Source organism: Nanorana parkeri, unplaced genomic scaffold, assembly GCF_000935625.1.
Source record: "Nanorana parkeri isolate BGI_ZX_2015 unplaced genomic scaffold, ASM93562v1 scaffold74, whole genome shotgun sequence".
Taxonomy (NCBI): domain Eukaryota; kingdom Metazoa; phylum Chordata; class Amphibia; order Anura; family Dicroglossidae; genus Nanorana; species Nanorana parkeri.
In genome coordinates this window covers 1,057,053-1,073,479 of record NW_017306342.1, presented here as the reverse complement: position 1 = coordinate 1,073,479, position 16,427 = coordinate 1,057,053, and the positions used below count along the sequence as shown (strand labels likewise).

The window sequence follows — 16,427 nt, the reverse complement described above, 5'->3', positions numbered from 1 at the left end:
GTGTGGGGGGGGGGGGGGGGGGGCACACACACAAGATTACAGCATCTGCAAACTGGAACTCATCCCAAAATGTTACACTTTAGGGACACAGCTAAATCTTCTCTTAACATAAGCAGAGGAGCAACCCTGTTAGGCTTAATGTTGGCACTAACAAGCACCATGGACACCATGCTGAGGAACAAGCTTAGGACCAGACCAAGGAAGTACTCCACCTATTAAATTTCAAGACAGAATGGGAAACATTCACTTTAGATGCCTCCAGAATGTTCTACATTTCGGCTTGTTTCTACAATTGCTATACGACCAAACCTCTCTGATCCCTTAGGGAACCAGCAGAGCACTTCAGAAAAGTTTCCCTCCCTTACCTTCCCTCAGGGGACTAGGAGTTTAAATGCAGACAAAACCTTATGGGCAGTAGGATAACTCAACAACTGAGATATATTTTAAACTGAGCAGATGGCTACTATTTTTGCCACCTATCTCACCACTTTCTCTAGTGCTCGATACCAGAGATTCTATAGTCTCAAGAATATTAACAATTTCATTCTATTTCTATTCTTTATGTCAATTGGAAGTGGTGTTTTGGGGACAACATCTGAATAGCAGTGCTGCACTTCCATTCCTCAATCTGCTGCATGTATGAAAATATAGCAATACACTGGATTTGGCTGGAAGAAGCTGGCACCAAGATCCTGCATAAAAAGTGCACTGAACACTGAATGCATGTAATGCTCAGAGCCACCTGCGTCCTAGCAACAAAGAACTCTAGAATGCTCAGAGCCACTTGCATCTTTACAGCAATAAAGACACTAGGCAACAAGGAGCCACCTGCATCCTGGGAACGATGGTCTCTATGCTACAAGGAGCCACCTGCCTCCGGAGAACGAAGCTCTCTAATGCACAGAGCCACATGCGTCTTCTCAGAACGAAGGTCTCTATGCTACAAGGAGCCACCTGCATCCTGGGAACGATGGTCTCTATGCTACAAGGAGCCACCTGCATCCTGGGAACGATGGTCTCTATGCTACAAGGAGCCACCTGCATCCTGGGAACGATGGTCTCTATGCTACAAGGAGCCACCTGCATCCTGGGAACGAAGGGCTCTATGCTACAAGGAGCCACATGCATCCTGGGAACGAAGGGCTCTATGCTACAAGGAGCCACATGCATCCTGGGAACGATGGTCTCTATGCTACAAGGAGCCACCTGCATCCTGGGAACGAAGGGCTCTATGCTACAAGGAGCCACCTGCATCCTGGGAACGAAGGGCTCTATGCTACAAGGAGCAACTTGCATCCTGGGAACGAAGGGCTCTATGCTACAAGGAGCAACCTGCATCCTGGGAACGAAGGGCTCTATGCTACAAGGAGCCACCTGCATCCCGGCAACGAAGGGCTCTATGCTACAAGGAGCCACCTGCATCCTAGCAATGAAGGACTATGCTACAAGAAGCCACCTGCATCCTAGCAACGAAGGACTATGCTACAAGGAGCCACCTGCATCCTAGCAATGGGCTCTATGCTACAAGGAGCCACCTGCATCCTAGCAATGAAGGACTATGCTACAAGAAGCCACCTGCATCCTAGCAACGAAGGACTATGCTACAAGGAGCCACCTGCATCCTAGCAACGAAGGACTATGCTACAAGGAGCCACCTGCATCCTAGCAACAAAGGACTCTATGCTACAAGTAGCCACCTGCATCCTAGCAATGAAGGACTCTATGCAAAAAGGAGCTGCCTGCTAGGGTGCATATTTTAACGTTGGAACAAAAGTTTACACACGCACGATGTAAAATACGGTCCACGCACAGGACCTCAGACACAGATTTTCCGCATTTTGATTTTATGGATCTGAACACAGAGCAAGTTTACTGATCTTAATGCGCTGTGTGCAAGGACACATAAGGAACCAAAAAAATATGACATGATGAATAAGCCCTTACAGAAATAACAAATGCAATAGATAAAACAAACACATGGGTTTTGTTTATTATATATTGTGTTCATATATAGAATGTTGAGACATTTGAGCCCTGTTTAATTTTGACAGACTTGTTTTGGGACAGCAGCTCAGCCCATTAGATATATTCTTGGTTTGTGTTTAAACATACACTTAATATTTGTAGTAATTGTGAATCTAATAGTGTTGTGTCGTTAGGAGACTCAAAATATAAAATCAGCCACGGGGCTTGGTCATCTTCTGAAATGTCAATAGAACACTATACAACCATAAAATAAACAATAGTGACATTGGGAGTGACAGAGAATGTTCAGAAGGGGGAAAAGATGAGCTGCCTCTCCTAAGTATTCTGTCTTTATGCAAGTTAGAACATTTACATTGTAATGGATGCAAAAAAACACTCCATGAAAGCGAGCAATGGGAATAAAAATGCATGCACATAGCAGGGAGACAAAGCAGCCCAATGTAAATGAAGGCTCATAGAATCAATGAGACATGTCTGGAGTTGCACTTAATTCCGTTAGATTAGGATTACAAACTATGGGATGACGGTCAGTATGTGAGTAAATCAGAATGGTAGTCATGAGGAGAATATGGCATGTTGGTATTATGCACTAGGGGGCAGCATGCACACAATAATCCATGCGAGAGGCCTCACCTGTACATACGGCCATTATGACATTAAGCAACATTTCTTTTTCTTTCGCTTTGGCTGAATCACCAAACAAAAAACAGCAATGTGTATAAAACCGCATATTCATGTCTCTTCACCCAGAAATAATAATGACTAAATGAAAGCAGGCTGTACACGTACCCTGGCACGAAGCTCTGATAGCTCCTCTTCCAGTAATTCATCATCAGTCTCCCCCTCATCCCTCTGTATCCTAAAGAGGGTTCGTTCAGCACACTCCTTGAGAAAAATAAATAAAAGTAAAGCACTGAACGGAAGCAATGGACATAATCCAATTCTCTTGTCAACATGTATAATACAGAATACTACACAAGAGCACCAAAGCAACTAGAGCAACTGTCAGCATTTATACCCCAAAAAGAATTATGAACTTACAAAGTAAAAGTGAAAAAGCTGCATTGCTGGGAAAAATGTAAGGGAGGCAATATCCAATATTAAAAGTAAATGTAGGACTGAAAAAAAAAAAAAACAAACAAAAACACAATCTCACCTCTCCAGTAGAATCTAGGAGAGTTACTTTGACATCATCTCCTGTCCCCCAAGACTTCTGCGATTTCCAGACCAAGTCGGTAGGAGGACTATGTACAGCTCCAGCTCCAGCAGCCCATATCTGTTATAAATCACATGACAGATAAATGTAAACATTCCGAAGTGAATGTATCAAAATTGGAGCACAAAAAAATCTGGAGCAGTTGGCAACCAATCAGCTTCTCTCTTTCATTTTCAAATCTTACCTAAACAAACTAAAGAGATAAGCCAATTGGTTGCTATGGGCAACTGTACAAGATTCAGTCTGCACCAGTTTTGATAAATTCCCCCGTGTTCTACTCTCACCACTACATTCTGTATAACAGATACATTGTACAGTACAATTTAAATCACAATTATTACCTTGTACTTAGGGATGCACCGATACCCATTTTCGGTATCGAGGACCACGTTTCTTTTACCCTATACCAGGGGTAGGCAACCTTGGCACTCCAGCTGTGATGAAACTACAAATCCCAGCATGCTTCTGCCTTAGGGAGGTATGCTGATGCCTGTCAGAGTTTTGCAATGCCTCATGGGACTTGTAGTTCCACAACAGCTGGAGTGCCAAGGTTGCCTACCCCTGCCCTATACTTACCAATACAGAGTACCAGTGTCGTGTGCACAGATTATCATTAAGTCGGGTGGCGGATCATGACCCGTCACCTGGCTTCCCGGATGCCTGTGAAGCTGGTGTTCTAGCAAAAGAAAACCGGCTTCACTTGCCGAAGCTGCCTGGCTTTCTGACCAATCAGGAAGCCGGGAGGCGAGTCATGAGGTGCCGTCCAGCTTCTTGATTGGTCAGGAAGCCAGGCTGCATACCAGCAAGTAAAGCTGGCTTCCAAGCCAATCTGGAAGCCGGGCGGCACATCATGACCCGCCTCTCGGCTTCCCGATTGGCAAGGAAGCAGGCTTCACTTGTTCGTAGGCAGCCTGGCTGACCAATCATTACGTGCCACCTGGCTTCCTTATTGGTTAGGAAGCCAGGCTGCCTAGCAACAAGGGTAAGCCAGCTTCCTAGCCAATCAGGAAGCTGGGAGGCGGGTCAAAACTCGCCAGGCTTCCTTGGTCCCTTGGCACTTGTGGTCAGAGGGAGATTTCCTTCTGACCAAAAGTTCCGGTTTTAGAGGCAAGTATCGGGGTATTTGGGCGAGTACTTCCCCAAATACTCGGTATCGGTGCATCCCTACTTAGAATGACACAAGAGCAAAACAGACAATTGATAACATTTGCGGAGCTTGCCTGTGACAATCAAATGATACATAATGAAATGCTGCTAAAGTTACCAATTGTAAGCATGGGGTACAGAGAATACATGGCTCACACTATAATAAAAGATATAATTGCACTACACAGATACACACGGAGAATTAATCAAAACTGGAGCAGACACATTCTGGAGCAGCTGTCCATGGCAACCAATCAGCTCCTTTCTTTCATTTTCAAATATTAACTAAACAGACTGGAGAGATGCTAATTGGTTACTATGAGCAACTGCACCAGATTCTGTCTGCTCCAATCTTAGTAAATTCTATTCACAGTCTTTTTCAGTAAGAAAAAAAACCACATTAACCACCTTCCGTCCACCGAACGTTGAAAGACGGCCGGACGGGAGTATCCTGGATGCAGGTGGGCGTCTTTAGACGTCCTTCGCGGCCGCTCCCCCTGGCGCGCACAAGCAGCAAACCGCCTGGATTTTAAACGGCCAGCGATGGCCGTTCACATACAAGCGGTCAGGCGTCTGTAAAGACGCCCGATCGCTTGTATAATGCAAGTGAGGGTGCGCCCCTCCTTACCGCTTGTCCCTGTCGCCGCCCCCGCGATCCCGGGCGTCCATCCGTACTGGGCGATGTGGCTCTGTGTACTGAGAACGGAGGGATATCAGTACGCAATCTCACTCCGCTCTCCGAATGCAGGAAGTGATGTATATTACATCACTTCCGCATTCCTCTGTCAATCTCCGTTACAGAAACCGGAGAGAAGCTGATGAAGCAGATCTGTGCTTCATCAGCTTCTCTGTGGGTCCCAAGGTGACATTAGGTGTCTTAGAGACCCCTGACGTCTCCATAAAGGGGACCTGTAGCTGTAATGTGTTATCACATAGGGGATTTCTTAGCACCCTATAGCTGGTGGTGTTCTGCATTGTGCCGCTGTATAATACATTGGTATTCTGCATGGTACTCTGCATTCTACAATACAGCAGCATAATGCAGAACACCAGCAGCTATAGAGGAACAACAAATCCCAGCAATAACACATTAAGCAGCCTGTATAGTGTGCTATTGCTGGGATTTGTAGTCCTCTGTAGCTGCTGGTATTCTGCCGCTGTATAATGTTTTAATGCTGGGATTTGTTGTTCCTCTATAACTTGTCAGTGGTATTCTACATTGCGCCGTATAATCATTATACAGCGCAAAAGGAGAATGACACCAGCTATAGAGGAACAGCAAATCCCAGCAATAATACATTATATACAGCGCAATGCAGAATATCAGCAGCTACGGAGGACTAAAAATCCATACATAATGTACTATTGCTAGCATTTGTTGTATTCCTATATAGCTGCTGGTATTCTGCATTGCGCCATATAATCATTATACAGCGCACTGCTAAAAATCGCAGCAATAAAATTATACAGCGCAATGCAGAATAACGCCAGCTACAGAGGACTACAAATCCCAGCAATAGTACATTATAGTGTACTATTGCTGCGATTTGTTGTATTCCTCTAAAGCTGCTGGTATTCTGCATTGCGCCGCTGTATAATGTACTATATTGCACACCACTCTTTTTTTTTTTTTACTTCCACCGCTCCAAGCTTGCTCCCGTGATGGACTACAATCTCAATACAAACTAGTAGTCCATCACTGGAGCCTTTTTTTTTATCCGATTAACCGAACTTAATAATCGGCTAACTAATCGATTTTGAAAATAATTGTTGGCTGCAGCCCTAGAAGGCTGGGAAAGGGGAGATAAACCAATCCTTAAGGCCATAAGCCTAAACCTTGCTCGGTCTGAGCCACCTGGACACAGCAGAACGAAAAACCAGGTCACCCTCCCTGGGCCCATCAGGAATGACAAAATGGGAATTAGTCTTCTTGATGAAACAGTGGCTGAAAGACTAGCACAGTCGAACCACATCCAAAAAATGGGGGAAAATTTCCTACTGAAGAACTAGTCATACAGAGGGACGGAAGAACAATGTCATCAAAGTTGCAAGTAGAGTAACTTGGTAAAAAAAAAAAAATCCTGGGTCCCAATACCACCTTGTCCAAGGCCATGAAGGGTTTCTTGGAGGATAAAGTCACCAGCTCAGACACTCAGTTGAGGTGATGGCCAAAAGAAATGCAACCTTCTGGGTCAGAGTAGTGAGAGGAATACCTCTGAAAAGGTTCAAAAAGGAGCTTGTGAAGCACTAAAAGAACCAAAATATAATCCCCTGAAGACAAAAGGCATAGGACCAGGGGGACCACATAGGAATCCACCTGCACAAAAGGGTCTTAAATCAGAGTAAGGAGACAACGGTCTCTGAAACAAAATAGAAAGTGCTATCCCTTGATAGTACTAAAAGCCAAATATTGGTCCAGACTCAACTGCAGGAGAATAGATGTCCCCACACAAACTCCCGAGATAAGAGCCCTTAGCCTTTCACCAAGCAAAGTACACCTATGTCTTACGATGGACCTTGCAGAAAGACTTCATAGCCTTGGGCATCAAAGGTATCACAGACTTGGATGCCAGAGTCCTTTAGAACCTGGGTTTCAACAGGCAAACCATGAAAACCAGTTATCAAGACGAAAAGGTAGAAAATTGGTCCTTGAGTTAGCAGATCCAGAAGGTCAGGCAAAGCCCATGGTGCGTCTGCAGGAAATCTTACCATGTCCGCTTAGCACATGGGCAAGTCCAGAGCAATGAGGATCAATCTCAATCCCGCAGAGCAGAAGAAAGGCATAGATCAGGGTGTAATGATCCCATAAAGCTACCAGAGCATTAACTGCTTCCACCATCAAAACCCTGGGCAAGTGGCGTTTCCATTGGGATACACAAATCCTGTAAGATTCAAGTGCTTGATTCCTCTCTTGACCCCCTTGGGCGTTATGTTTTTCTGAAAATCTTGCTAAATGGCTCCACCTATACGATTGCTAATGTTTACTTACCTAACTCTTCACAGGTTCCGGCTTGTCTGCGTTACCTAAGGGCCCTGGAGTCTTTCACTGAAGGTGCAATTGTTCTAGGCGGTGACTTCAACCTACGCCTGGACCCCCGCATAGACTCCTCCTCTGTTTGCTTCCAGGACTCCACTGCTTTTTCTGCAGTATTGACCCCAATCCCATAGCTGGAGTGTCTCATGTAGTTGTCACCCTGCCCCCTGTATATGCTATGGTCTTAACTCCTTTTTGTACACCCCCTGAACTCCGATATCTAGCTTAAAGAACCCACAACTCCCACTCACCTCCCCTGTTGTCTTTGTTGTGTTGTGTCGCCTAGTGTTGTCTTGTACTACGTCCTTCGGTTTGTCTCCCCCCCCTTTCTTTGTTTATCCGGGCTTACGGTATGGTTAAGGGCCCACAGTGGTTTGTAATATGCCTTTTGAGCTTCCTAGGCGTATAGTATGGGCTCAGTTCATCTCCGTGACTATGTTAATCTAGGCCGAGTTCTATGGCCTACTATGCCTGTGATTCTAATGTACATATGCTTTATGTTTTTTTGCAAAATTAATAAACTTGATTTGACTAAAACCCTGGGCAAGCATCTAATCCTGTCCAGTTTGTTTCCAGACCTCCTAACCTGGAGGATAGGAGGTCCACATTCAATGATCCCCATCTGTGACGGTCCACTTCTGGCTTTGCAAATTCTATGCCAGGAATATAAATGTCTGACCAGACAGGAACGGGAAGTTCTGCCCAGGTGAAGAATAACTCTACCTCTTGCTGCAGCAGGACTTCTTGGTTCACCCCTGAGAGTCCAACCGTCAGGGGTGGATGGCCTCCAAAAGGTTAGACCAACTCTGAAGGGACAGCCAGAAGGCCCAAAATGCCAAGACAAGACATAGCTTTTTCTGATGACCATGTCTCCTGTGCCGACAAGATGACAAAGACTCCCCATGCCCAACAGACTTGCTTTTGTCATCGGGATTTTCCAAATGTAGGGAGAAACAACTCCCTAGGACTTCAGCGCCAGATTCCAAAGCCACCAAGAAAGGGGCAGCTCAGACACAGAATTGACTTGTCCCACGATGACAAAGGGTTCTGTTGTAAATGTCTGGCGTGGAATTGGGCAAAGGTAACTGCCTTGAAAGAGACTACCCCTTTACGACCCTCATACAGAAGTGGAGGGTCTGACAACTTCAGATTCTTAGGTCCCAAAACCATAATCTTCATTCCATAAGTTTCTTTTGAGGAAGGAAAGCTCTGGCCTTGGAATACTCAAAGGCCAGTCCCAGATACTCCAAGAAATGAGTTTGACCAAAGGCTAGAAACAGTACTGGTAAAAGCAACATAGGCTGTTTTTCTAGATGACACCGTCTCCTTGAAATTGGTAGTAATAGAAGTGGACTGAGTCTCCTCAGGGAAAGCTCATCCATTAAACACTTAAGCGACTTAGAAAGCAGTCTTTAGCCTCTGTGGCTGATGGTTTAGAACCTGCATAGGCTACAGGCAAAACAGATATACAGGTCTATTCACGAAAGGGTGAAGAGTTTGGAGAAGGCAGGAGTAGTGAACAATCTAGGACAACAGAGCTGAACTGGAAAGTGAGCTGAATTGGAGGATTTTTGGCCTAGATTGTTCACTTCTCCAAACTCTTCACCCTTTTGTGAATAACCCTGATAGAAGCTGCAGGAAAGAGTATGTTAGCTTACTTGTGGAAAACGTACTTGCCTGTTAAACTGCGTCATTTGGGTCATGAAGCCCTGCTTCATGACCCAAAGGGCATACTAAAAGACACAGCCAAGAAGCCAGAGGACCCTTCCACACCCAACGGAGCCAAAAGGAGGACTGGAATGAGGAGAAACACTCCTAAATCAGAGGGAAGCATAACACCAAGTGACAGGAGTCGCCAGTATCAGAGCCACACTGCCAGCAGTCCCTGACATGTTAGTGAAAAGTGTGCTATGGGCACCTATTACAGCAGGACTGACCTCGCCTTGTCTAGAATCAGGTTGCGGTATAACACAAAGGTTTTAGACTTCCTATCTTCCCAAATTCCTGTTCAAACCATCGCATTTTGTGAATGTGCGGCAAACATCACGTCACGGAACCTGTTCAAACCATGCAACGCGCTTCTAGTGCCATTACTAGTTAATGACCTAAACGTAGCTGGGAAAACGCAAACGCGCAAGTACAGAAAATATAAAAATACACAGAAAACATGTGCTGTCTTCTAACTGTCCAGCCACATAGCTGTTAAAAACATGTAGCAGACTTTGCTACATGAGCTACTTTTCCTACGTTTCACGTGCATAGAGCAGCCGTTGAAATCCATGGGGATACGCACCAAATTGGGAATGCGTTCCAGTGTGGTGGGATCAGAAAAAATAGTGCATGCACGATTTTATGCCATTGTACGGCACTGGAACAAAGGGCATTTTATCACACATTCCTGTGCAGCCAGGGGGGGGGGGGGTGTCTGCAGTGCCATTGACATGAATGGCACTGCCGCACCCCCTCCCACAAGGAGACTTCATATATGCAATTCCTTGCCTTCCGGGCACAGGACATTGCGGTAGACTTGCGGGCTGGTGAAAACACACGCTTAGTACTTACCGTAACTTGCTGGCCAGCTTTAAGGATGAATCGCCCAGGAAGTTTATAGCCAATTTCAGGCAGGCTTGCATGCTGTCTTCTAACTGTCCAGCCACTTATCTGTTGATCCTGTATAACAAATTGCTTCATTACAGTTAATGCAATTACTAAAACATGTAAAAATATATACACTGAATAAACCTCATGTAGGGAAAAAAATTTATCTAAACCCTAAGGCTACGTTCACATCGTGGCAAAGTAGGAGTGATTCTGCGTTAAAGGTTGCAATGTTAGGTGCTCTGCAGTGCCATTATTTTTTAAGTGCACCTCAGCACACCTAGCCATTGCAAGTGCGTTGTATGCCACCACATCACAAGGTAACCTATGCACCATGCAATGTGGTGCATCGCGATTTAAAAAAGAGGTGCCTGCACTTGTTTAACTTCAATTTAGCTTCAGCAGCACATTTGCGATGTGCATTTCTGTAATACACGATAAACACACTACAGACTAACTCGCATCTGATACAGCAGGAGAAGAATACCGATTTTAAAAAAAAAGTGAGATTACAAAAATTCTTGTAACATGGCCAATATAAAAGATCCTCATCTCTGTATCACTGTGTGTAGTAAAGTAAAAATAAACTGAAAACCACTTTTAAAAATGATAGCATGATAAAACTTGCATGAAATTTTAGTTTTAGACATTTTCAGTTTAGATCTCATCTTATACAATGCCATTATTAAGCAGTTCACAAATGTTATTGTAGAAGAATATGTATTTATATTGGATTCAAGGGAAGACCTAGAATGTGGTAACATGGGAAATATAAAAAGCTAAGCACTGCAATAAAAGTTGATTGTATTATTCGTTAAAATCTAGTATTGATGGGCTCACATCCACTATGGATCAGTTCAGTAAACTGGCGATATGGTTAGTACTGGATTAGAAAACTCAAACTCACTTGTTTTGCAGGGAGGATCCAACTAATTTTACAGAAGCATCTTAAACCCTTTCTAATATTATACATAACAGTAGTGAGAATACCTGCAAGATTTTAGAGCTTAAAGTACACTTCATGGATTAGATTTAAAGGAGAACTATGAGGTGAGTGCTTTTCACTCCTCATAGTTCTAGCCGACCTGTGACAATGAGACTGTCACAGGTCGGCTCAGTAGAACGAGAAGTGAGCAAACATATACCAGCCTTCGCTCACCTCTCGATCCTGTCACAGCTCTCTGCCGTGACAGGGGAGGGACTGGATCCATCGGACGGGGGAGGGTACAGCTGGCTCTGCCTCTAGATAGGCAGAGCCAGCTGTCACTCACGCAGCTGGGCGGATCCAGACATAATTGTCGGGATCCGCTTCAGCTGTGGCGTCTTAGCTACAGCTCGCGGTATACGGAGCTTAGGGTGACGGGAGGACGCTAGTTTGTGTCCTCCCGTTACCCTAAGGAGAACTATGAGGAAAAGCCTTAACCCCATAGTTCTCCTTTAACCCCTTCATGACTGAGCTTGTTTTTAGTTTCTGTTCGTAAATGACTGACACACTTTTGACATTTTTGCTGTGTGATTCTTCCACGTCAGTAATATACTTTCTTACAAAGTGCACCCACACATATTATATATTGTTTTTTAGAGGACAGATAGGGCTATATATTTATATCACATATGTGTGTCTAACGCCTCACTTAGGACAAAAAAAATATTAAAAAAAAAAAAAAAGGAGGAAAAAAACGTTTTTGATTTGTAGTATTTTTACACTTTTCACTTTTTTTAACTTAAAAACGTTATTTTATTTATCTGCGGTTAACAGCCCTCTAAAGCAGCATATAACTCGTCACGTACAGTGTACGTGACAAGTCATTTGGTCCCTTTGTGGCTGGACGTACAGTGTACGTCTCCCGTCACAAAGGGGTTAAAGTTGACCTAAATCCATAAAAATAATTTACCATTTCCTACTTCCTCCCCCCTCCCATACACAAATGCAGTAGAAAATAAAAAAATGCAACAACCAACCTCATTTAATGCCATGAATACCTTTTTATATTTTCCTTGCGTAGAGAAGGATGACAGTCTGGCCTTCTTCCTCCTGGGATGTCTATGTCATACACTCCTGGAGGTAGCTGCCAAGATCCCGCGCAATAAGACATGCCGTAGGTCTCTGCTATAGAAATGGTAGCTGGCGGAGTTCTGTAGCATGTTTTTACATGCGCGGGATCTCGCTTCAAGCTGGCAGTGCAGAACTAAAGCAGCACAAAAAAGAACTTTGCCTGCACGGAAGACCATGCAGAACTCCAGGGACTAGTACTTTTTTATTTTGCTAAAGGGACAGTTATTGGTGATTTAGAATTTTAGTATGGCTAGGCTGGGTGAAGTTCGCCTTTAAGCAGTTTTATTAACAAGTTTATTCACTTAGTATTCACAAGATAGTTTATATAGACAGACATGAAATGCTGACCACTGCAGTGATATATTAAAAGTATGGTGCTAATATTTCTTCTGGATACATTAATCTAGAGTTCCCTCAACCTAAAACAGGACAATCCCCTATGATTAGCCATTGTATATAATTTAAAAGCATGCTCTGCTATCACAGTGGGACATACTGCTGCTTGATACATTTTACAGACTTGCTTTTCTTTGTCACCTTTGTGAACTAAAAAAAATAATTGGCTTATCAATGAATTGTGAAACATACCTGATCCGATTGGTTCACAAGTCTCAGGCACTTTCCCTCAGGGTCAATCTCTTCTATAGATACCGGTCCGGAAGAGTTGGCTTCCTGAATGATCCTATATCCAGGTCTGCTGGATGATCTCCCACTCTCATCCAACTTCCTCTTCTTCCCTCGTACGGAATGGCTTTTTTGAGTAGTGCTGGTTCGAGAGACTGTGCTCCTCTGTGCAGGGCTCGGTGATAACTTCAGCCTAGGTTTTAGAGCAATTAAAAGACAGGTTTATTGACTAACCTGCGCAATGAGTTGAATAATGTATTATTCAGCCAACAATAGGCAAAACACTACTGTATATATAGTGGAGTTAAAGTTTACTGAAGGAATATGTGCTTTCCCCAAATGTCAAACTTAAAAATCCACACTGTTCTTCCTTTTTATTGCTCTCGGTCCACATGTAAGACTCCCTAATTTTCAGTTCCATTAACTTCAGTTAAAGCAGTTTCAACTCTGTCACAAATCCCAGAAACCTAGAACTGAGTAGTATGATGGAACACAAATATAGTTACTCAAAACTTATTCCACTAAGAGGTGGTTTCTGAAGGTGTCATTTTGAGATTTGAGACCTAAATCAGAAGACACAACCTTTATCTGAAGGCAATAAGATTAAAAACTAGCGAGTCCTACATGATCTGTCCAGATGAGATGACTATTCTCATATCCATAGGCACCTACAGAACAGACAAACTGCTGGCCATCCATTATCCAGGGATAAAAACTGGTTGATATTTTTGGCTATCACAATTTTTGCACCGCAAAATAAAAGCTGGCATCTGGGGGTGTTATATTTCTTGCCTCCACAGCCAAAAACATGCACATTTCTACCAGAATATGTAGGTTTAGTAAAAGTTTTTACAGAGACTGGATTGTACCCTTTTGCCTAACTGCCTTTTGATTCCCATGGCCTTAAAGCATATCTAAAGCCAACTTTGTTTTAAAAGTTTTGGATAGAGTAGGAAATTGATCAAACCCCTGCTATTTTATTTTTTCCTTCTGTATCCTTTTTGGGTAGATTTTACGTCACTTCCTGCCCTGATCACAACAGAAGTGAGACAAAATCTATCATAAGAGAAAGGACAATCTCCTTTTGGACAATGATCACTGAATATTTGCCCCCATTGGAAGACGGTTCATCTCTTGTTCCAGTAACAGCTGTAAAATGATGGCAACTAGAAATTTCAGAAAGAGGTCAGAAAAAGCAAATCCTTTATACAGAACATTAAAACCTAATTATCGGTTTCAGCTTTTCATTTGTGCACGTGCTCTTTAGACCCAATAGATGCAGCCGTCTTAAGCCAGCCATACACCTATAGATTATCTGCAGATTTTCTACGGTCAGATGGAAAAAGTGCAACAGATTCCTCCATCTATGCTAAACTGTGTGGATGGAGGAATCGCCTACTGGGCCTATGTTCCAGTATCTTGCTAGTCGGCCCCGTAGCTCTCAAAATACCTGAACAATCTGATTGGATGCAGGGATTCTTTGGGTATTTTGAAAGCCAGCGGGGCAGACTAGCAAGATACTGAAGCTTGGCCCAGCAAGAGATTCCTCCATCCACACAGTTTAGCGTAGATTGAGGAATCTGTTGCACTTTTTCCATCTGGCCATAGAAAATCTGCAGATAATCTATAGGTGTATGGCCAGCTTTAATTTCCTGATTTACACACCAAATAACCATTACACATTACCCAATTCCACCCCCTCCCAACCTCTTCCTAGATTACAAGCTTACTAGTCACTGCTGGAAAGTGTGCTGTTCACATGCTGTTAAAAGACACAGAAAGAATAAAAAAATGCAAAGTTACTTACAGTTGTTATCCTGTTATTGATGTTTTCAGTTAAAGCCATGGCACACTTGAACGGCAAATATAATGACAATATCAAAAAATTATACATATCTCCTCACCTTTGCTCTTCTCCTTCCAGCATTTTCCTGTAGGCATTTATTTCCATATCTAATGCAAGCTTTACATCCAGCAATTGTTCATATTCCTCCAACTGTGCTTGCAGTTTGTGCCTCATCTCAGACACTTCTCTGTCCTTCTCAGTCATCTGTCTCCGATGTAGATCTTGTGCACGGTCCAGCAACTCCTGCAGCTCTCTCACTTTGTTTTCCAGTGCAGAGTTCTACAAAACATTTCCCATTAGCATAGTGATAACCATTACTAACTTTCATCAACAGTGTCTCACACTGTCCAGTTGTGCAGTGATGTGCTGGTAAGCATAGCAGGAACAGGAAAGAAAAAACGAATGGGGATTTATTCACATGATATAATTCCTCTGCTATGTTCAGAACAGCAGGTCTAATGCTGTGTCAGTGGGGCCTGATCTGAGGGCCCACTCACACTCATGCTAAAATACACATTAATGCGCGTTATTATAGGTAGCAAGTGCTTTATGCGCAGTGCCATTCATTGAGAATGCCACCCTAAAGCATTGAATGTTAGAGGTCAACGTACCACAACGCATATACCATGTGTTTTGGGGTGCCGCTTTTTGTACTCCCCCAATGTGCTGCAGTGAGTTTTAAAATATCCTACATGCTACAGCTTTTGCTGTCTTTCAGATCAAAGTCAAATAGAGACTTTCAAAACCACAGAACAACGCATCTGAAACACGGCTATAAATGTCAGATTGTCAGAATACACACATTATATGCATTTTAAACTGCATCTGATGTGATTAAGCCCTTAAAGTTACTGCAAATGTAAATCACAAGCTTGAACCCAAGATGCCAAACAAGGTCACCGATCTCATTTCAGAATAAGTGATAGAAAAAGAAAAAAAAAAAACCACAAAGAAGAAATTCTGGTCAGACATTGAACTGAAGATTTCCATGCAGTGCCAAAAAAACAAGGGCTGGAATTTGATTGCCATGTGAAATAGTTCCTCCTTACTGCAGGATTTGTAAATCATAGCATCTGCCTAAACAGTTACATACCGTAATCTATAAAAGGTACCCAAACGATGTGCAAGTGGTGGGCTGAGTGTTCGGTCTCCCTACACTGCAAATTACACTTTACAGGTTGTTTGTTTTTCTGACATACATTTACAATTCCCGCATTTATATTTCTGTATACAGTAAAGGGATTGACAAATGACGTATTACAATATTTCTGTATATACTTGTATGTGTTTATTTCAGTTCATTTTCTTTTTACTTTGTGACAAAAATAACACAAGCTAGGAGAAACTGCCACCACATATACAAGTAGTGGTTTATGAAATTTAGAGATTGGTCAAACATACAACACTTTCCCATACATCTCTACGAACCGTGCAATCGGTGTCTCCTTCATTCTATTCTGTGTTAAACCGCCATCTCGGTTACCCATCTTATGCTAAGAAAAGCACATTAAAACCCCCAGCTACAATAAAGACATTCCACTTAGGAGAGAGAAAGCAGTACCTGTTTTTGACACTGGCTTAGATGTGAGGCCAAAGCGTCTATTCTGATTTTCGTAGACATTATCTCTTCCCTGGTTGCACTGGCATAATCGCTGTTCTTGGCAGCTGCAAGTTGTGCGTTCTCCAACTGTAAAACAAAAAAATCCATAAGCAACTCTATTACTATGCAAATTAGAATGTACTTTACACAAATTGTGAATAGTTGAGGCTGCTCTAATGTGTTAAACATGTGACACAGCTCTAATCTGATACCTGTTAAAATACACACGACAGCTATAATCTGATACCCGCTAGTATACACACTAGACACAGCTATAATCTGCTACAGATTAATATAAGGATTAAATAGAGACTTCATATA

At 43.0% G+C, this 16,427-nt stretch overlaps 1 protein-coding gene across 3 annotated transcripts in view; it reads right to left on the bottom strand.

The window, feature by feature from the left end:
• LOC108804804 (lamin-L(III)-like) overlaps positions 1–16,427 on the bottom strand; it is a 29,111-nt gene that overhangs the window by 681 nt on the left and 12,003 nt on the right. Inside the window, exons 5-11 of one of the 3 annotated variants that reach the window (XM_018576689.1) lie at positions 16,068–16,193; positions 14,565–14,785; positions 12,625–12,853; positions 9,945–10,052; positions 3,143–3,262; positions 2,776–2,871; positions 2,620–2,673 (exon numbers count right to left, since the gene is read on the bottom strand). In XM_018576689.1, coding sequence (XP_018432191.1) covers positions 2,635–2,673; positions 2,776–2,871; positions 3,143–3,262; positions 9,945–10,052; positions 12,625–12,853; positions 14,565–14,785; positions 16,068–16,193 — 939 coding nt within the window. In that variant the 3' untranslated portion in view covers positions 2,620–2,634. Of the gene's footprint in view, positions 1–2,619; positions 2,674–2,769; positions 2,872–3,142; positions 3,263–9,944; positions 10,053–12,624; positions 12,854–14,564; positions 14,786–16,067; positions 16,194–16,427 lie in introns of all 3 variants that reach the window. The other 2 variants (XM_018576692.1, XM_018576691.1) reach the window with 2 other exon arrangements.